This window comes from Pectinophora gossypiella, chromosome 7, assembly GCF_024362695.1.
Source record: "Pectinophora gossypiella chromosome 7, ilPecGoss1.1, whole genome shotgun sequence".
Taxonomy (NCBI): domain Eukaryota; kingdom Metazoa; phylum Arthropoda; class Insecta; order Lepidoptera; family Gelechiidae; genus Pectinophora; species Pectinophora gossypiella.
This window is the reverse complement of record NC_065410.1, coordinates 9,208,803-9,236,095: the sequence shown is the minus strand read 5'-3', so window position 1 is coordinate 9,236,095 and position 27,293 is coordinate 9,208,803. Positions and strand designations below refer to the sequence as shown.

At 39.0% G+C, this 27,293-nt stretch overlaps 1 protein-coding gene across 1 annotated transcript; it reads left to right on the top strand.

Annotated features, from left to right (window-relative positions):
- The first annotated feature begins 1,625 nt into the window (after positions 1-1,625).
- LOC126368081 (uncharacterized) lies at positions 1,626-23,891 on the top strand. Its single transcript, XM_050011965.1, has 7 exons — positions 1,626-1,720; positions 9,788-10,021; positions 11,082-11,210; positions 11,912-12,026; positions 13,106-13,284; positions 22,197-22,262; positions 23,310-23,891. The coding sequence occupies exons 1-7, from the start codon at positions 1,678-1,680 to the stop codon at positions 23,387-23,389; spliced, it is 846 nt and encodes a 281-aa protein (XP_049867922.1). The 5' UTR covers positions 1,626-1,677; the 3' UTR covers positions 23,390-23,891.
- Positions 23,892-27,293: the final 3,402 nt, after the last annotated feature.

Genomic DNA, 27,293 nt, shown 5'->3' with positions numbered 1-27,293 from the left:
CAAAAGCAATCCACCATAGTTGTACAAATATATTTTATTCTCTGTCAGCCATAATACTTATAAGTATTCGACAGGCTATACCAGAGATGAGAGAGGTGATGCTAATGAAGATGTGGGGTGAGATTGTGGTCAAAGGCGAACATTTTTTAAATAAAATAGAAAACGTTTACCAGTAGGTAAGTTATGAAACAGCCCCTAGATTATTGAGCGATGCGCACCCCTGGGTCACCGGCAGGGTCAGCAAACGATCGGCCATCGGCTCTCGTCAAATATTAACGAAGAACGAACGAATTCACAACTTTCTCACATACCCCTAATCATTTCCATACTTTACGGAGTATGGATATGAATTAGATACCACTCAAACTAATACGAAAGTGGATAACGACCGATTGAGAAAATTATAACCTGTGACAATTCTAGTCTGAAGAAAAGTGGGCAAAGTATGTCATAGTAATTGCGTTTGTATTGATTTCGTTGTCTGCTTATCTATTTCATTTCATTCATAATGTGCATCTCTAAAAGAAAAATTTGTATTACTTTTGTTGGTTTAATTCTAGACATGTTATGTCATGCTTACCACACTATTATGTGCATCAAAAGTCGTCAATTGTTTAAAAATAAATATAGATAGCGCTGTACAGATTTTGTTAAACCTTATTTCATGAATAACAGTCATAAATATGCATCCTTTATCTTTGTTTTTGGGTATAAATGATGACCCTTGTTATTACACCCAGACATAACACATCTTCCATCCATTATTATTCTCACCAACATCATGTCTCATCCATTCGGATCATCAAGTAAAAAGTATTTATGACTCAGCCATCAAGTAAAAAGTAGAAATGAGAAAATAGCTATTTATCGCGTTAAATCTAAACAGCTCCATTTTTTTTTGGGGGGACAGCGTGAAAACTCCCTCATTAAACTTATAGTCTTTGTTATAATTATTAAAACATGGCACTAGCCTTTTAGTCACAAGAAACTTTCGGGTAAATTTCAAAGGGATATTGGGAATAATGTAGTATAATACATTGGGCGTTTCAATGAGATCATCATCAAACGGTATACAAAGAACAGTCTATTTTGAAAAGGCATTGAAGCGCAGGTTAATTTTATCTTTCAGTTTACATTCACTATAGTGACAAAATAGCAGACGCGCAAAACTTCGTTAATTTCAAACAAGTATCTTCAACAACCTTTCATCATTTAGAGTACTGTCAATCGTATCTGTCTGAAATGATCATTTATTAAACACAATAGTCATTCAATATTAAATCTATCACGATTTCCGGATTTAACCGAGACACGTGTAGGTACTTGTAAAAGCTGACGATAATGTAAAAACACATTTGCTAAAAATAACTTATTATTTTATAAGTTTCTGTCGCTAAACAAGAACTTTGTCCGTTAATGCGCTTATCCTCGCTTTGGCCATTTCGTAGTACATAATTTATGAGCGTAAAGTTGACTTGGTGGAGTTTTATCCCAAAGTTGCACTCAACAGGCGGGTTTCAGGCGCATGCGCGGATGGTAAACATTCCGGGATCGTGTAAAGTTTTTCAGTCAGTGGCGGCGGTGCGCGGTGAACAACGGTAACGGCGGCTGTACCGGTCCTTATCCCGTGCCGGTTCAAATTCCGATCACACAGAAAACTTGTTATGTACTGATACTATGGATTATTCAAGCCAGTTCGTGTTCCTTATACTGTGCTCGAGTTGGTATCGATTGTTCTTTCCAAATGTTGTATTTTTACGTTGTTTGCTTGCGTGCTCAAAGTTTTACCGTGTCGTGTGTAATTTTCTCGTCATCCTAGATTTTGATTGCAGCCTTCAGCTTCTGTGTTTTCTATGTACTTATTATTTTTTTTATAATACCCAATGTTTATTTTAATACTTATACAATTAATTTGATTAGAATATTTCCGGCTAGTAAAAGCTTTATTAACTTATTCTGCACTTATCGCTATAGCCGTAATTTTTTGATTGTCAAAAAGAGTTTCTTGATAATTCAATTTAGTTAAGAAAAATAACATTATGAAAAAAATTATCAAAAATAGATAGAACCTTGTTCTTCTAACAGAGTTTAAATAAAGTAAATATAATTTATTTTTATCAACATTAACAACTTATTTTATTATATTATATTATAAAGTAAACGTATGCAATGCAAATCTTTTCATTCGGCACTTAGGCTATATACCTCGAATAAAGAACTTAACAAAGAGTTGATTATGCGCTGTTGATTGCCACGAAGTCTTGACATATACTGGTTTGTCATGCGATTCGTTCGTAGCCATACATTCATACAAATATATAATATTCAATGCATATATCAAACGCACAAGTTCATCGGACGTTCGAACACGATCTGTCGGAACTCGTTACTGCAAACACGACGACCGCCAATTTCCTGAGCTAACACACTCACTGAATCAACTCACTCTTCAAAAATTAGTACCACTCGCACAGTACACACGACATACAATTGCTTGTTCATACAATGTGTCCCGCTATTGCTTTTTCAATCACCAATCTGGCCGTCACTCGACTTTCCACGCTTGATTGATATCGGGAAATAGTCTATAAAATCCAGTTATAAAACTGTTAACTCGCAGTCAAAGAATAATACAATGGATTATCTTAGCGAGTACTTAAAAAATGTAAGGTATATAGTTTTACCAAACGACGACTATTTTTTAAATTTTGTTTACTGATGTCCCGTTTTAGAATTCCGAGTGCATGTTTTCTACGAGTGTACGATGAGTTATGAACTTATAAGTGTGGCATCTCGCAGAAAGCAAGCTGATAATTTTGAATTTCAATTTGTAAGAAAATGAATTATGCTACGTTTTGTACTTATGCCCTTAATATCACCAAGATAGATTTAGTTTTTAAATTACTAAATATTTTTCGTCATTTTTCTTACATGTATAATGTACGTACGTAGCTGTAAACCTATGGTTGCATTTTCTCAACTGTTTCCGTATACAATTAGTATTTTTCACAGAAAAGCGCAGTGTGAATAAGAGTATTTCTCTAAAAACAAGTCACGCAAAACATATCAACCCTTGTTACCTCTTTAGTCTAATACATGTGCATATCTATCTTAAAAAGGTCCAACAATAGAGCACCAAATAGATATAAATCACTGGCTTTTGCTCGCGTAGACATCTATTTTATCGCGGAATCAAAACTAGTTTACGTAATCATGTGAATAAATCATATCAAACATAGAGTGTCACTATTTTCAGGATAAAAGCATTTCCGAAATTCCTTTCGTAGTTTAAGGAAATAAACTCTAATAACCGAACGTTTTCTCCTTATATACGTTTAGTTATCAAGTAGGTAGAAAAAAAATCTTCTAAGCATTATAAATGCTTCTTAATATTTTTATTTTCTTTGAAACTTTTAAAACTGACGGATTATTCAATAATTCTTTCCTATATAATTTCCCACAATTCCATCCTTAGCGATTGATTCTGTCATTGGGTTATTACATTAATTGCATATTTACATAAATACCAATGAAAAGGGGTTACAAACAAAACGTTTCTGTGAAAGTGTATAATCAAATGTATTCATTCGGAACGAAGAGGGTAAATTACTAGGCAGGTATTACGTATTCAGACATCGATTCCCTTTTATTTGAACATACAGCAAATATACTTAGTGAGCAGCTAATTTCATTTAGTAAAGGAGACGGGCGCGCGATCTGTATCGCACTGAGTTTCAATCTTCATTCATGCTTGCCAACAGACTTGTTATAGGACTGATAGATTCATTGGAAAAAGATTCGAAATCGACTGTGAAGATATGTAGCTGATTCAAAATATACCCTTACTCGTTTACCTCTAATTTCAACATATTGATTCAGGTGTCATGATATGGGGGATCTATTAAGAAAAACTAACGTGTTTGTAACAATACCTAAGTGAACTTAAGAGGGCTTATTCAGTATCTAGGTAATAGTAGTAAGTGGTGATAGTATAATATCAATACGATTCCTTAGTTAAATTCTTCAACACACCTGTGTTTCGTTCTAAGTTTTTCATTTACTCCTTGGCTATCTACCGAACCGACAGTACGAGAAATACGTGAAAATAAAACTCCGCTTTTTCACATAAAGTGTGTGTACATAAAGTGTTTTGTATCGTTCGTTTTATGTTCTTAAAACATAAATATTTCCGCATACTGAATAACGAATAAAAGCAGAAAAGATAACGAAGATTTATTTACACATTCGAGCCGAATTTACTGGCATACCGAGTGGAATACGCAATAATAACAATCGACTAGATTTCAATCTTCTTGAAAGCCTATTATTATACATATTCGTTATGACAACATTGCATTATTCATGGACTATTTGAGAGATACACTACAATGTCTCTATCGTAGAGCGAGGCAAATGGATTCACTCTTTGTATATTAATCTAGTTTTATGGAGGGGTTACTGTCTGAGGTAGGTATAGTCAGCGAATCATTATTAAAATAGCATCCAAGAGAACAGTTTGTGGTATTACGAACTATTGCCGGTGATGTATCAATTTCAATACTTACGATAAGCTGCAAAAGTTCAATAAGTTTGTTGCAAAGTAATAAATTTACTGGTTGTATTTAAGACCTCCTGGTTACATGCTGTTTCTGTAAAATTATGTAATTATGAAAACTAATGATTCATAATTAATTTCACCACTGCTTACAAATAATTCGCTGGGCTCACAGTGACTGCACTTTTGTTCTTTGGTTGTACCTGTCTCGTATTAATTATTATAAGGCAAGAATAATTTCTAAAATTGACAAGTACGGTGTACACCTTTACTTCCATATAGCGAGGGAGACATTGAACTAACACTAGAACTCACCATTTCGAAAGAGTACTTATAAATATTTTTCAGACTTTTGTCTATAAAAGTAAGTACATTATTTGTTATCTAGGCGGGGTATTTAACCCGAGGCTTTTGTTATTGTGTCAATTGTAGTAGTCGTGGAACCGAAGAGTAAAAAAAAATATATTTGCTTAAAATTATACCTACTCGTCAGGCATCAAACAATACTTGTGTTGGGTAAAAAGTGGTGTTCATTATACTATCCGACCAAAGTGATTGATCAGCATACAATCAACATCCACATTGTGTCTCCATCTCGCTTCATATTTTCGATTTTAACATTATTTTATTTTACTACAATTTGTGTATTAAATAAAACTTAATGCAATAAAGATTATTAAGTTCATTTCAGTTTCTATTGTAGAATACCTAATGTCGGACGACACCAGGTTTACAAATATCCATTTGTAAGTAGATTCTATATGTATGTTCTGAATTTAAACAAAGCAACCCTTATAATGGTTCACGAACAAATTATGTACTTACTTGCGTTTGTTGTATATTTACGTAAATATAGGGCACTCTTTAAAAGTAACTATTTTGAATAGATACATAAGTGTGTACTTAGAAGGTGGAACAATATCTCTGGTAGTATAAATAGCTTGGTAGTGAGATTTTACGTTAAATATTACATTTGTGGTTGGCAACAAGAAGTTGTTTGTTTTTCGAACAATATGAACCGCAACATTTTGAGAGTAAATAATTAATTAAGCGGAATATCAGACGAAATGTATAATTAACGGCAAATCCCCAAGTACTTTATTAAACCGAAGAAATGAAGGTTTCATGTAACAAAGAACTTACTTACTCGGTGATTGAAGAAATGAAAAATTTTGACTCAGTCATGGTGGTTCCGTGCCATTCATTGTACGAAAAGTAATGTAATACTTACTGACTTTCAATAAGCAGTCTGTCTGGTATTTTGAAAATCATTCCATAGTAATGATGATGATTGCTCTCACACGACCTTTTGTTTATGTATAGGTAATTAATAATTACATAATAATGTAGAGGTATTTACATAACCAGTAAATTCTCCCTGTTCTAACCAAGGATGTGCATCTATTGGAAGTCATTATTTCTTTATATTATTATCTAAAAATATAATAAAATGTATTTATTTTCTTCTTGTTTAGTTTGATGAATGTTGAAGCAAGAGAAGTACCTATGTCAGAATAGAAGCAAATGGAAGTCCATAGATTCTGCTTACTCTGGACGGAAATAGCCATGAGTTTATGAATGTTATCTATTTTCGATCTTTATTCGAATTTTGTAACTTACTACACAAGATGCATACAAATAAGATGCATGCAGACGCAGTCGTGCTTATAATCTAGATTATAACCAGTTAGTTGGTATACGTTTCAGCGTTATACCACGAAATGCGGGCCCCCAAAAGGGGGTTTTCTGCTCGAGGAAAATAATTGACGCTCGCAAACAAAGAGATTAACTTATTTCTGTTCCCGGGAGATGAAATAGGAACATTATGCCACAAAGGCGATGTGAATCCGGTTCTCCTTTATTATGCCTGCGCTCCTTCCTCATCAATTCGCGTCGCTACTTTCATTTAATTCAGGAAGTTCCACTTGTTTGATTGAAAACTGCGAAAAAGGTGTTATTTCGCGGAGTTTTCATACTGAGTTGGAAATGCGCTTAATTCTCGTTCAAAGGAAGTAAATTTTAATACTACTCGTACCAGTCAGTTCTTGGAATCTTTAGGTAAATATAACCTTTGGTATGCACATAAATTTAAGTAAGCATTTGCCAAGGGGTGTCTATTTGTGGTGTTAATGTTGATTCGATAAACGTACCACACGTAATGTACTTACTACAGTCAACATGGTTAGTTGAGTAATACTTTAAACAAACCATGGATTCTCTTTTGACGTGACTTATTGTAAATTACATTCACTACTTGGCCGGACAAATGTAGAACGCCGAAGACTCTCACCCAGTAACAAGTTGTGTACAAAACCAATATAAAAACACAAGAAAAGAGTACTCACTTGCCTTTGTTTACCCTACAAGGGTAAATTTACGTTACGTTGATTGAAAAACCGCATAAAATCGTAACATAAAGCTCTACAGTACCACTACTTGAGTTTGCATTGGTTTTATTCATTCCACTTCGATACGTTTCACTTCAAACATATTGGATATATATAAATGTACGTACCTATCTACAAACATATACGTGAGATTTAAATATATCTGCTATGATTTATGTCATCAAAGGACGGCTACCATAGATAAGGAAAGAGATGGAAAACCAAATCAGAACCAGAAGAAAAGTTCACATAGCATCAAATAGGCTAACAACTGTAAAACAATTGATGAATCCCTTTTGCCTCCAAATAAAAGGAAGTGTATGTCCCTACCCTAGATGTCCCTATAGAATACAAACTGGCACATTGGTACAAGAAAGAAAGAAACAAACAATTATTATTTTCGGACACCACATACACAGACAGACAGTATTACATTTAACACAGGACAGAAACCGCACGGAAAATAATATAAAAAGAACATATACATACATAAACTGCCTATATACGTCCCACTGCTGGGCACAGGCCTCCCTTCAATCAACCGGAGGGGGTAAAATGGACGTAAAACGGGGGGTAAAAAGAACACTAAAATTAAAAATTATTAAAAAAAAGCAAAACAGACCAAAATCATAAAAAAATAATAAGAAGTAGGTATTTAAAGATGCAACATACGGCCCAATCATCTGCGGTGGTGTCTGGAATAAAAAGCACCTCGCTCAGCTTAAGTCGTAGGCATGAGCCACGACCATGGTATTCCCCGGGCCCTGCTCATGTAATATTTGTTAAAATTAACCTATTTTGATTTCCAAATCATTGCATTGAACTGCATCGAAAACAGTATAGAGGGACTAAGTTTGCAGAATCTAGCACGAGTCTTGCGCGTGACAACCAATTCGCGCGTTCGAAAACTTTGTCTTACCCACATAACAGTATTTAGCATTAAACTGATAAAATCGTTGCTTTTGCTTTGAACATGCAACGAGGTATTGTAGTTACTGTAGTTCTATGCATAACTTGGTCCAAAAAACTGTAGAAGTGAACAGTGAACCTAACAAATTTAAGCCCGCTTGTAATGTTAAATAACGAAAGATCATTTTGTGATGTCAGCTATGACCTGACCATAACCATGACTTATCTAGCCTATATGTAAGTTTATAGGTTACCAATATTTCATAACCCTGGTGCAGTGTAGGCAAAGGCAAAGGAGAATTCTGTTCGAACCACTTGTCAATGCTAAAGCCACCGAAGGCTTCGATTTGTAGGTAAAGACTATTAACACACGTCAATAACTGGAATTGACCATTCTGCCTGTACGAAATACGAAGTAATTCGTGTGGAATGAAGTCACTGACCTCTCTGAACAACGTTTATTTATATATATATATACGTTTAGGAGCAAGGAATTGGCTAATTGACAGTTGTAATAATAAAATATGAAACAAGTCGGATATGGTAGTTCATTTATTTAACGATATTTAACGATAATTATCCAATAGTTTTTTTTTATTAAGATCCTTTTTAAATATTTTATTTTTACATAATAAGAATGCGTATTTCTATCTGTGTATTGCAAGGCCCAAAACACAGGCGGCCATGATTGAGCTTCGTGTCACATTTCACAAAATAAATAAAAATTATCTGTCAGGTTTCAAGTAATTCAGTTTGACAGTTTATTTGCTTTTTGAAATGTGACGTCACTGGGCAAAATGTCAAGTGACAATACGTTTTCGCGCGAAATTTGAAATTAATGAAGAAAAATATGTTGTTTTCTATTAAAATATAAAGCTTTTTCGGGAATATAAAATATTTTTATAAGTATAAAATAAGCGCTTGTATTTTAAAATACTTATCCGAAAACTGTCAAGTAGCCAATTCAACAACAGCGTCTAAAGAATATATTCTGAAAGTTCTAATCTATATTCTGAATGTAATGCGTATAAATACACTAATCCGGTAAACACATTAACATTATTATATTACTTTCACGCGTAATGTACTTCGAAATAGTGAGAAGACAAAGTTCCTAGCACTTTATCACTTAATTTCCAATCTCGATACATAAAATCAAATAACGATTTAGTTGGCGAGGTCCATAACTACGCTGGACCGTTGACACCCTTTTTAAGTAACAACGAAAAAGAAAAGTTACAATGTCTTCTCCTTCCACTTTTCATTTATTAGTTCTTTGTACTGCCAGTGATTGCACTTCCATTCAACTGGTTCCTCGACGCTCTTTGATAATTTAGTTATATTTAATTCCGTTTCAGTACGCTTCTAAAAGAGGAATTCTTGCTGTTTGTGCTAGTCTGAGAATCTTCATCGCATTACTTTATAGTTTTACGAGGTATAAAGTACCTTTAGGTATAAGGTGCCTTTAAGGCAACTTTAGACTCAAATACATAGTCGTCAAAAATAGTATAGAACAAAATGTATTGTAGTATTCATGGGTATAATATTGCCTAAGGCGACAAATTTAATAATATATTAGAGACAAGGACTATTCTCGGCATTACATGTGTCTACTGTGCAGATCCTTTTGATTACCAGCTGCCCATTTTTATTTTAGTCTTAAGTGTCAGTGTTGGTACTACTCCTTCAAAAAAGGTCTATACAGAGTGTTAGTGATATCGTACCGAATTTTGCGACGGAAAATTCCACTTGATATTAACTCAGAACCACGGTCTGAATCATTCCTCAAAATTTTCGTTACTATGTCACTACACCCTGTATATTACAAAGATTTGTAACTGACCTATGGTATGAAGTGCCACTTCTTTGTTTACGTATTCTTTATAGTAGGTAGAGATGCGCTTACTTGCTTGTCAATCGAAATTCTTATCCACAGAATGTGTCGCGGTAAACATAAAGAGAGTGGAGGTGCCACCTTTAGTAGAAGTGGGGACAGAGTCAGTAGTCCTGGACTGCGATTTCGGGACATCCTCAACCCCAGAGGCCGGTCTCGTGATGAAATGGTTCTTTAACGGATCCTCAGGGTTAGTCTACCAGTGGATACCGCCACTCCGCCCACAAGTCATAGGCCTCTTGAAAGGAAAAGTTGACATGAACTTTAGGATATCTGGTAAGTACTTCATACTTGATTTTCAATATTAAATCGATATTAGGGTAGCCTAGTAAAAAGAACCATTCGTGCTACTGATCGATTTTGCACGCATAGATCTACAAATAGTACTAACGAATTGGAACACAACAATGTACTGAGTTAAATAGCGTTATTTCGTAGAGGTCTTCGACATTTAACATCCAATCACAAATATAATACACAATAAGTGAGGGATAAGAGCCCTTTACAACAAAATAACTTATAAGTACAAAGACATATCATTCAATATAAGCACCACGTTATTATGAACTAGTAGATAACAAATGAAACTGCTAGTAAGGAGGTACCCAACCATGACAAAGAAGCCTCCATTCACGAGCGCGCCAGAGGAAAAGGTCTTTCCTTATATAAAATTGATACATGCCCATCCTCGTGTTTGTCACGAGAGCTCTGTATCATTAAATTTTCACAGGAAATAGATTTCACTTTTGCAGACGAACATAGGCAAAATGATAAAATACAAGCTATTTTATACCTACGCATTTCAAAATACACTCCGTAAGTAAAAAGTAGAGCCAAATTTAGTCTGCACCGAGGAAACTCGGTAGGTAACAATATTTATGCAAATATATTTGGCAACATTATTATTCATAGTAACCTCGTTTAGAAGGAATGAAAAGCAACGCAAAAAGAAAAGCTATTACTATAAATATTATCCTTTCCTAAACAATCATCAGTGTGGATTATATCACTGATGAAAATAAAGTTAACTATAAAAGGTAGAAATCAATAATTAGGTAAAAAACCTAGAAAGAAAAATAATCAAACACTTTTCATATATAGTTTGTATACTATGAAGAATAATATAGAATGAACAGTTCGAAAAGTTATTTCAAATGTCAATACAAATTCAATTCAAAACAGCGAGAAAAGGACTGAATATTGGTAGTTGTTATTAATTATACACGGTTTATTCTAACACGATAACTCTTCGAAGTTTATGGAGGTAACGAAAAACCAATTAAACAGGTATAGAATTAATGCGAGTCGATATTATAATTTTAAAATTTGATTACAGAGGAGCCGTTACAAGCTTACCGCGCGATAAAGATATTGAATCCGACGACGGATCTCAGCGGGAACTATACGTGTGTCGTGTCGACGTTCATGGAGGAAGACCGACAAACGAGGCCAATGCTAGTATACAGTAAGTGCTAAAAAGTTAGACAAGTTAGGCGTCGCTCTTCAAGAGTTCCGACGAATCTTCTGCAGGACGTGAGGTGTCGCTACTCTTTCTTATTATTTCTTTTCGCACTTCACAGTTTGTACAAACGATTCACGTTCGTTAAAAATTTATAACTTATATATAGCACAATATCACAATCTATCCTATCAAATATGTCTAGCTTTTAGGATTTGAACATTGATCCCACGGGAATTGCTTTTGATGAATCAAACAACAAAATAAATCAAACGTCAGCTTTATATTAATTAACGATTTCGGTGATTCGAGGCCTAAACTAACTACCAATTTGTTCGCTGAGGGTCGTTGAAGTTGGTTTACTTTTTTATTTAAAAGGTCGCTAACGGTCGCTTTTTCGTGGTTAATGATCTGAGGCTGCACTCCTGGGAGGTTGCTGGGAACACTCATTTCACCGTAAAGTGCTGTAGAGACCAACTTTACATTATTTCGCAGAAACATAATGTAGGAACAACAGCAAAGTGGGCTTTTAAAAAATACTGTCGCGACGGGAACACTCTAACTGCTCATGTAAAAAGAAAAGTTGTGAATTGTACTGCAATCACTTCTAGATTTTCCACAAAGCGATGAAATAGCTTAACGGTATTTTTTATGCATACAACGCAATCTTATAATTAACATATTGTAATTGTTCTCTTTTCGCACAGGTTCCGGGAAAAAGTTTCATTTTTATCAAGAAAAGAAGTACGTGTTTTTGGTGACTTTAATATGCACTGCAGAAGATTTATATCCGAGGCCTGAAATGTTCATATTGTCAAAAGGGTAAGAACACAATATAAGCGTAAATTATACTTCCAGATCCGCTATGTCCGGGGGCAAAGTTTGTCGAACATAACATCATTTGTCCACGTCACACACAATGGATATATCTGATTGACCAATGTAATCAACGATTAATTGTGTTTCAATGTTATTACTAATAATGGAAGCTTTAAATTTTCCTTCATTTTAATTACTTGTAAAGCCGTTCTCAATATTGGCGCCCAAATTGGGACAATTTTTATTATAGACCAGAGGGAAGAATAATGGCGGGGCATGAACATTCATGGGTTTAAATTGATTATGAAGGAAAGCATATTGTTTGTGACGCAGCATTTTATAAGCAGAAATGTTTTTAAATTGCTGCCGTATATAACTCGACTAAATTATCCGTATCGAGGAACGGTGATATCGGGCACACGCGCCGCCATATTGCCTCTGCTTTGAAAGCATTCTATTCGTGTTTTTTGTTCAAATATTTTTAAAAGGAATATTGATCTGCCTTTTTAATATCTAGTTGAAGTACTGAATCTAATAACTTAAGTTTAGGCAAATAAATCTAGACCACTAATATAACGAGGGTTTAAAATTTATTTCCTTGCTTCCATGAATGCTATGATGTTTGGTAAAGATTAAAGTGCTTATGTAACTGTTTTTCTAAGTAACTCTAATACAAGAGTAATGATAAAGTAGTCTTTATTTCCTCTTCACCAAGCAAACTTATAAATAAACATAACTTAATTGGTGATACAGTAGTTGTAGTGCTTAGTAAGTGTTTGGTGTCTATTCTAGGTGTGATTCTGTGTGTCAGATCGTCATCTTAATACACTCCCCCCCAGGCGTTATCATGTTTTTCACAGGGTCCGTTTACCTAACCTGCCGATTTGACAGGTACGGTTTTTTTTTTTTACAGAACCCCAATACAGGTTAGGTCACATACCTCCGAAAATGCATTTCTTGGGAATGTGGTTTTTTCTTCACCGCTTAGCACGTGATAATCTAAAATTATGGTCCAAACATGAATTCGAAAACAAATTCGACAAACAATTTGCGGCGTCTTAATATATTATACATTATTCTAGGCAGCCTCTAAAACAAGCTACAACAGAGATCAAGATGGACTCGTGGGGTCTATACACAGTGAGTACCACCGCCGTGGTACACGACGATGACGTCACCAGCCCGTGGGAGGAGTTCGTGTGCACCCTCAGCCTGCCTCCAGCCAACTACAGCACCAATAGGACCACTATCTACTATCCTGGTAAGAACAAAAGATAAGCTCACAGATGTACATCCATTGCAATACGAACTAAGTGGCCATGCTGCCTATACTTGTCGAGCCTTTTTTTTTGACGTGACTTATTGTAGATTTGCCGCAGATGGCATTTACTACTTGGCCGGAAAAATGGGGAGCGCTGAAGGCTCTCACCCGGTACAACGTTTAAGACAGTGAGCCTGAGGGTGCCCAGTTGGGCGCGAACCTCGGCTCAGGGCGTCGTCTGAGAGGAAAAATCTTTGAAAGAATTACTCGACCCTAGTGGGTCGATAGCGATAAGCGCTGATTGAGGGAACTTGTCGAGCCAACTGTGTTAATAAAAACTGCACTTAAGATATAAATATTAATTACTCATTGGTAAGAAATTTATCATTATTTATTATGTACGTTACTTGGGGTGCTTTGGGTGGTAGTGTAGAGGGTCCTGGGGTGTTAATCTAGCTAGAGATTCTCACCAACAAGCACCAGGAAATGCCGAAATGCGCACGCCAGGGGAGTGCGAACTCGGGCTACAGGGCGCCTACCATCAAGTCCTACACAGTACGTCCTCGCCGGCATAGCCGGGCCCCCTTCAGGGGTCGTGCACCCTGGGCAATGTTAAGATCACACACGAGTTTCGCACATACTATCCACCTCGAGCAATCTTAACAGCTGAACTGTGTAGGGCGCAGGCGAACCACCGGCGCCTTAATAACTGGTTTCTAGCAAACCCCTCGTTACAGCGCGACGTGGCCATGCGCTGTGGGCCCGCCATCACAACGAACGATGATCGACGGACGGGATTATGGCCACCCGCGTGTTTGTGCCGTGCGTGGAGACCCGTACAGTGTGATGAAGGTGTCCTGGTGGTTGAGCAGGCCGCAACACACCACTTTGGCCCGGATTTACCCTAAAACGGGAGATTATAAGCTAGCCACTTATGATCAATCGGCTGCGACTCGCCCGTCAGAGGGCGGTCAGGCGAGGTTCCTAAACCAATGGGGGGCAGCCGGCGGTCGCGGGACCCTTGATGAGCTGCGTAATTACTCGTGGTTGCGTAGCAGTCTCGGAATTCCTTCGATTCGTTTAGGCTCGTCTTTCTGTTGGGGCGGGGACCTATATCTTCGGGGTAGTTTTGGCGCTCGTGCACTACAGTGTACGACGTCCCCATCTGCGGGCTCCAGGGAGGGTGGAACGCCGCCGAAGATGAATCTACAAAACCAATACCATGGCTTCCACGAGAACCGGATTGGACAACGACCGTGCTGCGTCTCCGACCGCGCCGGTCTCGGATAGTAAATCCGACAAGGCTGCGCTCTCTAGCGCGACCACGTTGGATCTCACGGCTTTAGCTCAGGCCATGCCATCGACTTCCAGGGTCAGGGAGTCGCCTTGGCATTTAGTAGTCCCGAAAAGGAGAACGGGCAAAAAAGATAAAGCCGTGAGCATTTCTTCTTCTACTAAGGCTCTGACCCAGCCTTCAAATAGGAAGGCTAGACGCGCTCAAGCGCGAGTTCTAGCCAGGAAGGCGAAGAAGGCGGAAGGCCAAGGGAGGAAACCGTCACCAGCCAAAGGGTCGTCGACCCCGAAGCATACGGTGGCTGTCGAACGGCCATTACAAGCCAACGCTGCCGCTGCCGAAATCAAGCAGCTCCCCCGCGCCGAATTACGTGCTGCAGGGACTGCTGAGATCGGTCAGGCACCCCAACCTTCCGCATCTACGTCTTCCGACGCACCGAAGAGGAAGGCGTCATCCAGGCCCAGAGGAAAAAGGGCAGGAGTCAGGCATAAGCCTGCTAGTGCCGAGCCTACTGCTGCCCAGCCCTCGAAACGGCCACGTCCGGATGATACCATCTCACCCCGTGGTGGTAGCAAACGGGCCAAAGGAGGGCGCCCCTCGAATACCACAAGGGAGTCAGTGAGCTATGCAGACTCGTTGCTTACCAATGAGCTGCAGGTAGCGGTCATCACTGCTCCCTTTAGGACCTTGACGGCTGATGAGGCTGCTAAAATAGAGCAGGCCATTGACGACCTTTTGCTTGAGGAACTCTTCAAGCCCACATCCCCGGATTCGCCAGACTACAATGTAGTGGCTTTTAGGGGTAAAGCCTTCTGCAGTGAAGGGGCGCTGAAGATGTGGTGCGAAGACGACCTCGCCGTCCAATGGCTGAAGCAGAACATCAGCAAGATACCGTCGCCCCGCGAGGGGTCTCGTCTTGTCGTTGTGCGGCAGAGCGAGATACCTCGCAGGGTGAAAGCGGGGATGTTCGTGCCACGTTTTGAGTGGACCGGGAGTGATTGCATGGATAAGCTGCTAACCATTCTCGATCGGCAAAACAAGTGGTACGACGTCCAATCCTGGACCTTGTACAAAGCCGAGCCACAGGGTGAAAACCCACCGGGAATGTTCCTGGTCCTCGGTCTACCACAGGAGGAAGTGGAAAAAATCAAGGCGAGAGATCGACGAGTCGCCTACAGAACAGGCTCAATCTACGTCCTCTTCTTCAATGAGGCGCACGGAGGTGGTCTCCATAGTGAGTCATCGAAGGCGCCCATTGATAGTGCTGTGAGGGAGGCCCCAACGGGCCCAGACCCCACGGCTGTGGCTACCAGTAGTCACGGCCCAGCACTACCTCATCCGAGCTCGCAGCGCCAGACCATTCCGGCAACGGAACGGAGCGATCCATGCTCGGTGAATGCACCCGGCGCGGTCTCAGGATCGCCGCCCAGTGCACTAACCGAGTGGGACGAGCGGTTGATGACCGAGGAGGACGTGGAAGCGATTCTGGGACGTAGCGATGGCTCCCCCTGCTCCTCTCCCTCTCCCTCCCCCCGCCTTGAGGACTAATGTCCTCCAAACAAACCTCCAGCACAGCCAAACTGCAACGGCTACCCTACGCAGAGTGCTGGAGGTGGAGACAGAGACCATTGCCCTGATCCAGGAGCCGTGGATCAGGAAAGGCAGGATTTGTGGTCTCAATAATATCGGTGGAAAAATACTTCTGGATACCACCGTAAGTAATCCACGCACATGCATTTTTGTTCCCAAACATGTACGTACCAACTTAATAAACGAGTTCTGTTCCAGAGACCTCACGGCTATCACACTGCCGAGGAATCCCTCTCTCTACCTACCAGAAACAGTGCTGGCGTCGGTCTATCTTCCCGGTGACACCAACATCCCGACACCGGAGCTGACAGCCCTGATAACGCACTGCGAGAGGGAGGGACTGGAGCTAATCATCTCCGTCGACTCCAATGCGCACCATGGCATGTGGGGATGTGGCAAGTCCAACGACCGAGGTAATGAATTCACCAATTATCTTTTCACTACTAACCTCAATCTCTTAAATAGGGGATCGGAGCCAACTTTCGTCAATTCGAGAGCACAAACAATTATCGATCTCACCTTAGCCACAGAGCAAATATCTCAGCACATAACAGGGTGGCATGTATCTGATGAACTCTCTTGCTCTGACCACAGATGGATCCGATACTACCTAACTGTCAAGGTATGTTGCGCTGAGCTAAAGCGCAACCCCAGGAAAACAAACCAACACATGTACAGGGCCAAAACTGGTATTGACCTTAAAAGACTAGAGTTGCCACCCATCTACACTAACTCAGACTCTATTGACACACATGTTAATCACCTAACCACCACTCTTATAACTAATTATGAACTTGCGTGCCCACTCACTAATACCAGGACAGCATCGTCAAGGAGCCGTCAGTGGTGGGGACCTGATCTAGAAAAACTACGCCGTAAGTTACGTAAGCTTTTCAACAGGGCAAAAAATACGCGCAACGAACAGGACTGGGAAAACTACAATCTGACCAGGCAGGCGTACAAGAAACGAATCCGTCTCAGGAAAGCTGAGTGCTGGAAACGTTTCTGCACCAGCATAGAATCTACACATACGGCTGTACGCGTCAAAAACATCCTCAGTAGTGATCCGGAACGCACGTTGGGATGTCTTAGGAAACCCGACGGCTCGTACACAAAATCAGACACTGAGACAAGTCATATACTATTAGAATCACATTTCCCCGGCTGTCATATCACAGACAATACGACATGGGACGATTGCAATGCACCGCCACCTAATCCTGAACAATGGGATACAGCACACAGGCTGATAAATGAAACCAACGTCAGGTGGGCAATCAACAGCTTCCTCCCGTACAAATCAGCAGGTCTGGACGGAATATTCCCAGGCCTGATGTTATGGTGCGACAAATCACTTACAGACCACTTGGTGGTAATTTTCAGGGGATGCATAGCCTTTAGATATGTGCCCAAGAAATGGAGAGAAGTGAAAGTGGTCTTTATACCAAAACCCGGCAAAAGTGACTACACGCAGGCCAAGTCCTTCAGACCCATCAGTCTCACATCTTTCCTACTAAAGACCTTGGAGAGGCTGTGTGATAGGGAGATAAGGACAAATGCCCTAACACGTAGACCATTACACCATCAACAACATGCATACAGTAAAGGCAAATCTACCGAATCCGCACTACACACGGTAGTGTCACGCATCGAAAATACACTGTCAACAAAAGGCTCAACCCTTGGTTGTTTCATCGACATTGAGGGGGCTTTTGATAAAACAACATTTACCAGCATTAGCCGAGCTCTTGAAAAACATAACGTCGACTCCACGGTTGCCGGGTGGATAGACAACATGCTTAGACACAGAGCCATACAATTCACTGTGAACAACACCACTAGAGGCATAGTAGCGAAAGGGTGCCCACAGGGCGGAGTCCTATCGCCTCTCTTATGGAACATAGTGGTTAACGAATTGATAGAATCGTTAAATAAACACAAATTCTTCACAGTGGGCTATGCTGACGATTTATCTATTCTCATCAGTGGGAGATTTGAAAACACACTATGCGATCTCATGGGATCCGCTTTGAGGATAGTCGAAGACTGGTGCACTAGGCACAACCTATCGGTAAATCCGTCCAAGACGGAACTTATACTTTTCACAAATAAACGGAAATTGGATAACTTAAAATTACCCAAACTTTTCGGCACAAATCTCAAATTAAGTAGCGAAGTCAAATACCTGGGCGTTATTCTAGACAATAAGCTGCTATGGAACAAACACCTAGAAAACAAACTGGAGAGAGCCTGTATAGCGTTCTGGCAATGCAAACGGCTCATGGGGAAAACATGGGGACTCTCACCTAAGATCACGCTTTGGCTATACAATACCGTGATAAAACCATTACTAGCATATGGAGCAGTCGTTTGGTGGCCCAGGACCGAGCTCAGCACAACCATTACAAAGCTACAGCAGTTCCAGAGATTGGCCTGCTCTGCTATTACCGGCTGCATGAGAACTGCACCTACTGCAGCACTAGAAGTAATTCTGAGCTTGCCACCCCTGGACCTGATCGTTAAACAGGAAGCCACGATGGCAGCGATGAGACTTCGCAACACCGGGATATGGGATACAAATGGCATAGGCCCACATACCAAAATTCTAGACAGGGCAATACAACATCAGAAACTTTTACTCGCCCCATGCGACAGAATCCCACAAACACAGATTACAGAAAGAAACTATGTGATAAGTCTGCAGGAAACAGAGCGAGATCAATCCGGCATCAGGGAACTCCGCATCTACACAGATGGTTCCAAAATGTCCTCAGGGACGGGTGCCGGAGTCTTCTCTCTCGACTTAAACATTAAAAAATCAGTGGCTTTAGGAAAATACAGCTCCATTTTTCAATGCGAATGTGTAGCCATAATTCAGGCCGCCAGCACAGTGAGGAAGAGAAATGTCAAGGGTTATGACATCAGAATCCTCTCAGACAGCGCAGCTGTCTTACAAGCCCTAAATAGTGACAACATAACCTCGGGGCTAATATACGAGTGCCACAGAGAACTGCAGAAGATGGCCTTAACTAACAAGGTTACCCTGCAGTGGATTAAAGGGCACAGTGGATCGCTGGGTAATGATGCCGCCGACGAACTGGCAAGGAGAGGATCAGACACAAGGATATATGGACCCGAACCAATCCTACCGATACCTTTCAGTCAGTTACGCTCGTGGGTACGGGACCATACCCTGCAACTACACAACGACAGATGGGCACAGCTGTCCACATGCAGACAGTCGAAGGATATCATGCCTATGATATCCAAGAGCTTCACTCGTCGACTGCTTCGCTTAAACCGCAATGACCTTCGAATAGTAGTGGGCAGTATTACGGGTCACTGCCCACTCAACAAGCACCTATTTAACTTAGGGATAACGGACAGCCCACTTTGCAGAGGCTGTCTAGACGCAGAAGAAACTGCCCCCCATGTAATCCTGGAATGCACGGGAGTGTCAGCACAACGGGTAAAAATCCTCAAAGAAATGGGGTCGCTCCGCGAAGCCTGTGAAAACCCCAGGAGGCTTCTGAGCTTCTGGAAGGAGATAGGTTGGCTTACGTAGTCAACAATCACACGCATAATGGGCCATCTTAGAGTCTAAATGCGGAAAACAGAGCCCACTAACATAACATAACATAACATATGTACGTTACTTACTAAAAAGCGTTACAATACTTGATATTGTTGGGCGACACTTAAGTATTTACAGGTTGTGACGTGATATGAGTCAGAGTCAGTCCTGAAATGTTCAAAAGTGAGCTGGAGGATATGAGCTACCGTCCACAGGTTAACGAGAGTTTAATCACCCATCCATGTAGGGTTTATCCGCGTCTCGACTTCATTTAAGTTCAGAGAAAGGCGGACTTAGCTCAGCAGCTGGATTACAGTATTTAATATCAGATAAAATAATATACTTAGTTAAGTTTATTAGTATATTAGTTTCCATAGCATAATCGGCTCAGAAACGAACGGTAGTGGGATCGAAACGAGATGGAATTACCCATAATGATAGTTTTATACATAGTTTATTATTGGATGTGCTATACCCATGTGGTCCTTATAACACCATATAAGAATATGAACAAAATTCGGATACACATTGTCCACTACGACTCGTATAACAACATAAAATAAACTTACTAAGTAAGTACTCTATTAATATGAGTGAGGTAACTTATAGAATAAGAATTAGTGTGATAAGAGAGTGTGATGGTGTGAAAGAAAATGTAGTGACGAGAGTCGAGAAAGAGATGCTTAGATGGTTCTGACTTGTGGAGAGAATGAATGAAATTAGACTTACAAAAAGAAGAGGAGAGGAAGGCCTAGGCATACAGTCATGAGCAATATCATGTACCCACTTTAGAACCCTGTCGCTCTACGATATTTTAGATTTAATGAGACTTACGGTTTAACTTGTCAAAAAAGTTAATGTGACATGGTTTCAAAGTGTATACATATTAGTACTTGTGACCGTATCGACCAAATCCAGGATGTTTAAAGAAAAGCCAGGTAAAAGTATTCTAAACCGGCGAGCATGAATGAAGACTTTGACCAAATTGGACGAACCGAAAGTGGTGTGAGAGGATCGTAGTTATTGGAATTCCATGGTCTATCTTAACCGGAAATAGGCATAACCTTCTGTATTCGCAATTGGAGTATTCAGAGGTACATCGTAAGATGAATTAAGTACCCGCGCGACACAACAACACACCTTATAGGTACGAGTATTGTAGCTATACATGTCATCATCTCCCTAGCATTATCCTGTTTTTACAGGGTGGGCTTACCTAACCTGAAAATTTAAAATAACCGGATTTACAGAAGCTACTGCCTGTCCGACCTTCCAACCCGCGAAGCGAAAGCCAACCCAATACAGGTTAGGTCTTATCCCACCGAAAATGCATTTCTCAGGATTGTAGGTTTCCTCACGATGTTTCCTTCACCGCCGAGCACGTGATAATAATTTATGTCCCAAACATGAATTCGAAAACAAATTCGACAATCACTGGATTCGAACCTGCGACCTTAAAGTGAGGGGCAAGCGTTCTACCAACTGGGCTACCACGGCCTCTAAAATATACATGTAACCAGCAATATTATCACAGCCCAGCAGTTGTAAGTAATACCAAACGTAAGCCTCTTTCAAGGTTGGTTACCGTTGTCACCTTACACTAATATAAGTACCTATTTTTGAAGAAACCTTTTTTAGTTTGTAGGTATTTTTCGTATAGTTACATTATTATTAAATCATTCATCCACAAATTCGTTGTTATTCTATATAATCAAGTCATGGGTGTTGTTTTAATATTTGGGGAGCTCACAGATATTGACAGAAAACAATGTAAAAAATGCTTAAACCAATTAAAAACTGCCACTTAATTATTCAATGTAATAAAAAATCGTTTATTTTGATACCTTAATTGTTCTCTTCCGTTATTTCTCTTTCTTTATTCTGTTGTTATAATTAAAATGCTACATTCGTCTGTTTCATTGTTTTGCTTGTTCAAATCGCCAAAGGCGTTTTTAATTAAATAATAATAAAAAATATTTTTCTTAGATATTTGTTATGGTTGCCCATAAAAATATACAAAAAAAATTACATCAATCTATAAGTGTACAAAGTTGGCGTAAAAATACACTTCTACAGACAAAACCCTTACTTATAAGAGATTTATTCTTTATAGGTACCAAATAATTGCCTGAGTATATGCTAAGCAGATATGTTACTTGGTGTGTATAGGTAGGTTACGTTAGGTCAATAGACAGAAATCCCTATAGGGGGCAGCATCACGACCCACTTAAATTTAATTTGCAGCACCCACGTATTTATATACTGTCGGAAATCCTTAGTTGCAATACATTGAAATCTGTTTTACCCATTGCAAAAAATATCAACCATTTCTTACCTAAGGAGGTTCTCACTTTAAATCTGCCTACATATCCGAAAGCTTTTGAATTTAACATATTATGTAGTATGCTGCGAGTTGGTGGAATGTTCTATTTGTGAGTTTGTGTATTGTTGCAGGCCTGATGCCAACAGCGTACATAGCCGCTGTCGAAATGGAAAAACATCAAGAACGCCAGGCGAATAGTAAGTACATATTTACCATACAAATTCCAGTCTAATCGATTTCTACCTGAGACACAAACGCTGTACCTACGTAAGTAGGTTTTAGTAGGTATACTCTTTACAATCAACGATACAAGATCCAGATCGGGAACAGTGACAATCGTAATCCTTCTGCGAGATCATGTGAGATGACCCAGAATGGAAATCCAGCAAGTGTGCAATCCAGTAAGTGCAACATACGGTTAAGAGCATTCGTATGTATTCACTTTGGTGCCATATCACATTAAGTTTTTTGACAAATTGAATTGTAGGTGTCACAAAATGTCAAACACGTTGGTGTGACAGGGTTCTAAAGTGAGTACGTGATATTGCACATGACTGTACGTACATGGATTCAAGCCCTGCCGATGTAAGTTATCACGAGATAGTTGCAACCATTTTTGTTGGTGTCCGAAAATTAATAAAGAGTCACTTGCAAAGGTCGCTACTGCTTTTCATTCATAAATCAACTAATGTACGTAATTGGGTATTTGTTCTAAGCATGTTAATTACTACAAGACACTCGAAGATGGCGATGACTTAGGTTTCACCTACATTTTTAGTTACCCAAAAATTACTTTGTATATGACAAAGTTCATCATTATATGCCACGAATCCATTTCATTTAATATCAGCATGAAATATAATGAGATGCGGCTTCGAAATGTCTTCTACGGATTTAACATTTTGACAATGAAATGAAGAGGGAGAATCGTTAAGGAAAATAACGTGTATTTTGTAGTAGCATTCAAATTTGAATGCTACTTATTTTCATGTGTGAAACCCCACAAATTCAGCTACCAGTATAGAATTTCATAGAAGAAAGCATGATAATGCCACTAATTTTCTATTTCTTTGTTTTACAATCTCTACTGTGAGAATTGTGGCAAAAACAGAATGCCTTTGCCCAGCAGGCAAACAAAAATTCATTGCTTTTTAAAACAAGCTTTTTATCAGCAGAAATTATAGTTTTATTAAAAGTAACGTCAGTATGTAAAACTCTTTAGCAAAAAGAAACCTTTGTTTCAGATAGAGGAACTCTCCCGTGTCATACATCACTCGTGCTTTACCTGCTAGTAATTATAACTTCGATATTTAAATATATGTAACATGCGTTGTTTTATCAGATATAACTTTGATTGTTATTTTCCGACACTGATTGCATCACTGATTGATTGAATCGAAATTTACATTAACATTGCGTTATAATAATTGTTTGTTTTTAAAATGGGTTATTTTTATTTTCATGTTTTTGAACAAAATGAAATAGGTATTTAGATGGCACAAAATTAGCTAACTGCCTTCTTTCCTAAACACGTTTCAACTTCTCATTACTGAGTTTTATTTTCACTGGCTCAAAGTAATTGCGATGTCTTTTTGTAAAAGACAAAATACAGCTATTTGTAATTTCCACGTTGTAATTAAGTGTTAGTGTACATAATAACTTACAAAAGTGTTAAATCTAATTGGAGTTTTTCAAAATCTGTGATAAGTAATGTAAAATTATTTTATTCTGTATTTTATCTAGATAAAATCGTAACTTTGGTAAATGAGGACCAATAATTGGTTCGATTTGGTGTGCTAAATACTAAATGTGGTTTATGTTTTGAATAAGCGCAATGTGTAATTTAAGTTTAGCTATATTTATGAAATGACTGTTAGTTTTTAAGGTGTAGCCGACGTAACACAGAACAGTAAATATACTTTTTACTTATTTATTTTCGTTTGATTGTTGCCTACTAGTAATCAAATATGGATCTCAGGAAATATTTAAAAACTGACGAAATATCCCAGCGACGAAATAATTTTGCAGCTCGCACCACACAGACACCGTAAAAAGAAAATATCCTATTTTTCCTTCTAAAATCCGGAAGTGTTTACATAAGATAATGCCGCTGGATGAGTTCCCTTTGTTTTCAGTTTCCACGCCGTGAATAAAGATATGTTTATTTTATGTTACGTTCCACGATGAGATATAATTATTATTTTGAAAAGTTTCAGAAATCAATTTCGATATTAATATAGAAAACATTATCTACAACATTCTTCAAGAAATTAAATACGAAGAGATATTTTAAAATCAGCATGGAAACACCCACCTAGTTTCTAAGCTATAAATAAGTACACAAAACAGTAAGTATTATCAAAAGCATAGATAGGGACAAACGGGTTTAAGCTTTATACTTTATTAAAGTTTGTAAAACAAAATTGTTTAACAATATACAATAGGTACCTTTAATTAGACTACAAACGACACCCACACTGTTCAAAAGGCAAAATTATGTAAAAAATTCCCAATGTGACAAAAACAATATTGGAGAGACTAGGCTACTTTTTCTTTGTAACTCAATGTAGGCTCCCTCCATAAATAAAAGCTTACCTACGCAAAAAGAAATAGGCGCGTCGTCTGTCCAATAAACAAGTGTGCGAGCGAGTCACCTGTCTTATAATTAATTACGTTGACATTTCCAGATGCTGTATGATCGTGGTGGTAAGTGGCAAGTTGGGTATCTCGTGATAAGTTCCTAATTGCACTTCAGCCGTCGGAAATGGGCCGAGCCGCTCACAGCGTGGCCACGCCACGTACCGGCGTACGTGTCCTGAAAAGTACTACACTGTTTATGCGTACTACACACGGGCGGTGTTTTGCGTTCAACGCTAATGTATGCAAATTGTCTTCCGTGTTTTTTTGTGTACTTATTTTTACTCTGTGAACTCTAATCGACCCGGCGGAAAGGAAACTCTGGAAATAACAATATGACGGGAATACCAAGTGTGATTGCAAAGGAACTGGAGTAGGTGCGTACGTTGGTAAGTAGGTATCTACTTTACTTTTACGGGTTTGCGAGGCCTCAAATACCTATATCGAAATTGTATATAATAAAAAAAAAAATATATTGATATAATTCTAATTGGTTTATTATTATACTACTTAATGTGTTACTAAGTAATATGTAAATTTTGCACCATTACTAATTCTTAACGTCACGACGTTAGGTTAACGTCGTGTCTTATAGGGAAGTCAAGGAATTGGCCTTTGATAGACTGGAATGGACAATGCTACACCGACAAGAGCGTGGCTCTTAAATTGATGATGACTAATTCTTAAAAATGTAATAGCACCCATAAATACCCAATTAACAAGATATTCCGTTTTCATACAAACAACAGCGTCGGTTAACTGAGATGTTTTGCCGTGTGTATAGTGCAGGCTAACCTGATTCTGTGATCCGTTACTAAATGAACTTTAGCAAAACTCCCGTAATCTCAAGTAGACAAAGCTGATTGCTTTAAGACTTGAGTCAAAAGCGCTTTCAATATCCCCTCGAAAGAGCTTCTTCAAAAGAAAGCTTTTAGTCACTGAATAGGTTAAGGCTTTTTCATACATGCATCGAAGTTAAAGTGTATCTGCATAATTAAGCTAATTTTGCGAAGAGCATTTAGCCACTAAAGGGTAGAATGTGTGTATACCATAAGGTAACTACCTTATGGGAGATTACTTCACCACACCGGTGAAAGGTGCCGCGGCGGCGGCGTGGTGGAGTATTTAACGTATCCTGTTAAGGTAATGATAGGGAGCTATAGGAGTGGTATGTATGTAATGCAGAAGACGATGTAGACAATCTTGTATTGCGTAAGTATATATATATATCCTTACGACTTTTATTCAACCGACAAGATTATTTGCTTGAATAGAAGCCCAAACCTCTAAAATGAATGGCCCACAGACTTGCCCACTACTTTTAGTTTTAAGTTTGTAAAGAAATCTTGAAAATTGAGCTAAAGTTCTACATAGCCCATTCAAAACTTCTATTCAGTTTTTATTCCACTTTTTATGGACTTAGCTTTTGACCGCAGTTTTTCTTCGACTCACAATGAACACAATAAAAATGATCTATGGTTATAGCAGACTGCTTAGACGCAGCTGGAGTTAAATGTGTAACAATCATTCAAACAGCCGTATCACCGTCTACAATGGTTGTGCCAACTGTGATAGTGAAAACTGCACTTTAGATAAATTAATAACTCATTCGTGCTTCGGAAGGCGCGTGAATAGTAACCTTGACACCAGGGTTGATGAGGTTGGTAATCCACCTCTCAACCCACAAAGAAGACTGGTGCAAGTATACCGGGATTTAAACCTGCGCTCCCCGTTTGAGCAGCAAACTGGTGTACCACAGGCGTTGCAGCGATTGATGAGGTTGGTCATGGTGCAGAAGAAGCAACGATCGAAGAAATTCAAAGGCAGCTAGCGCCATTTCAAATGAAATTAATAGTAAATCTATATATGTATATACGTAAAGGTTACTGACTTACTCCTCACAATATCTCAGAAAGAACAAGTACTAGGAGTCTCAAATGCATGGGGGTTCCTTTTAGCGCGTAAGTAAGTACCCACAAAGACGACATTTTGCGAAATTGAACCTCTATCTTATCTAATCTTATCTAGCCTAAAGTGTCCCGCTGCTGGGCAAAGTCCTCCCTCCATTTCTTCCAGGACTCTCTGTCCCGTCCTTCCTCCGGCCACACCCCTTAGGGGGTAAAAATAATTAGTAAAGTTTGTATGAAGGCTCTATAGTCTTATTATAAGTAGGGTTTCCAAATTATTAGAACCTACTGATTATTTAAAGATAGAGTTGTTTTGGGTATATACATGTGTTTGAACCTAGAGGGTTGGAAGGACTAGCTGAGCCTCTACGTTGGCTTGTACGCGAAGTAAAACACTGTACTTATTGAAGTTCAGAGATTATTGTCCCAATACTCTTATATAATTAAAACACATAATAACGGGTTCTTACCGCGTTTAAAATAGGGATATGAGACTCCCGATATGGGTCTTATTATGTGTTTTAATTATGATAATAACCGCGTAAACTTAAAACAATGTACTCGTATATAGCAGCTGATGCAGTCACAAATTTGGTACAAAACAAATCACGTGTTCTATCTGAAGGATTAGCACGGGAGTCGCCCGTTGCCCTGACACGTAAAGACTGAAGGTATGAGCCGAGG

What these genes read in the sequence shown, in the direction of transcription:
- LOC126368081 (XM_050011965.1), top strand. Translation starts at nt 1,678, where the DNA reads ATGGATTATTCAAGCCAGTTCGTGTTCCTTATACTGTGCTCGA. An exon ending in GAGGCCAATGCTAGTATACA is followed by an intron (nt 11,211 to 11,911) that starts GTAAGTGCTAAA and finishes CTTTTCGCACAG; the next exon opens with GTTCCGGGAAAAAGTTTCAT. An exon ending in GACCACTATCTACTATCCTG is followed by an intron (nt 13,285 to 22,196) that starts GTAAGAACAAAA and finishes GTATTGTTGCAG; the next exon opens with GCCTGATGCCAACAGCGTAC.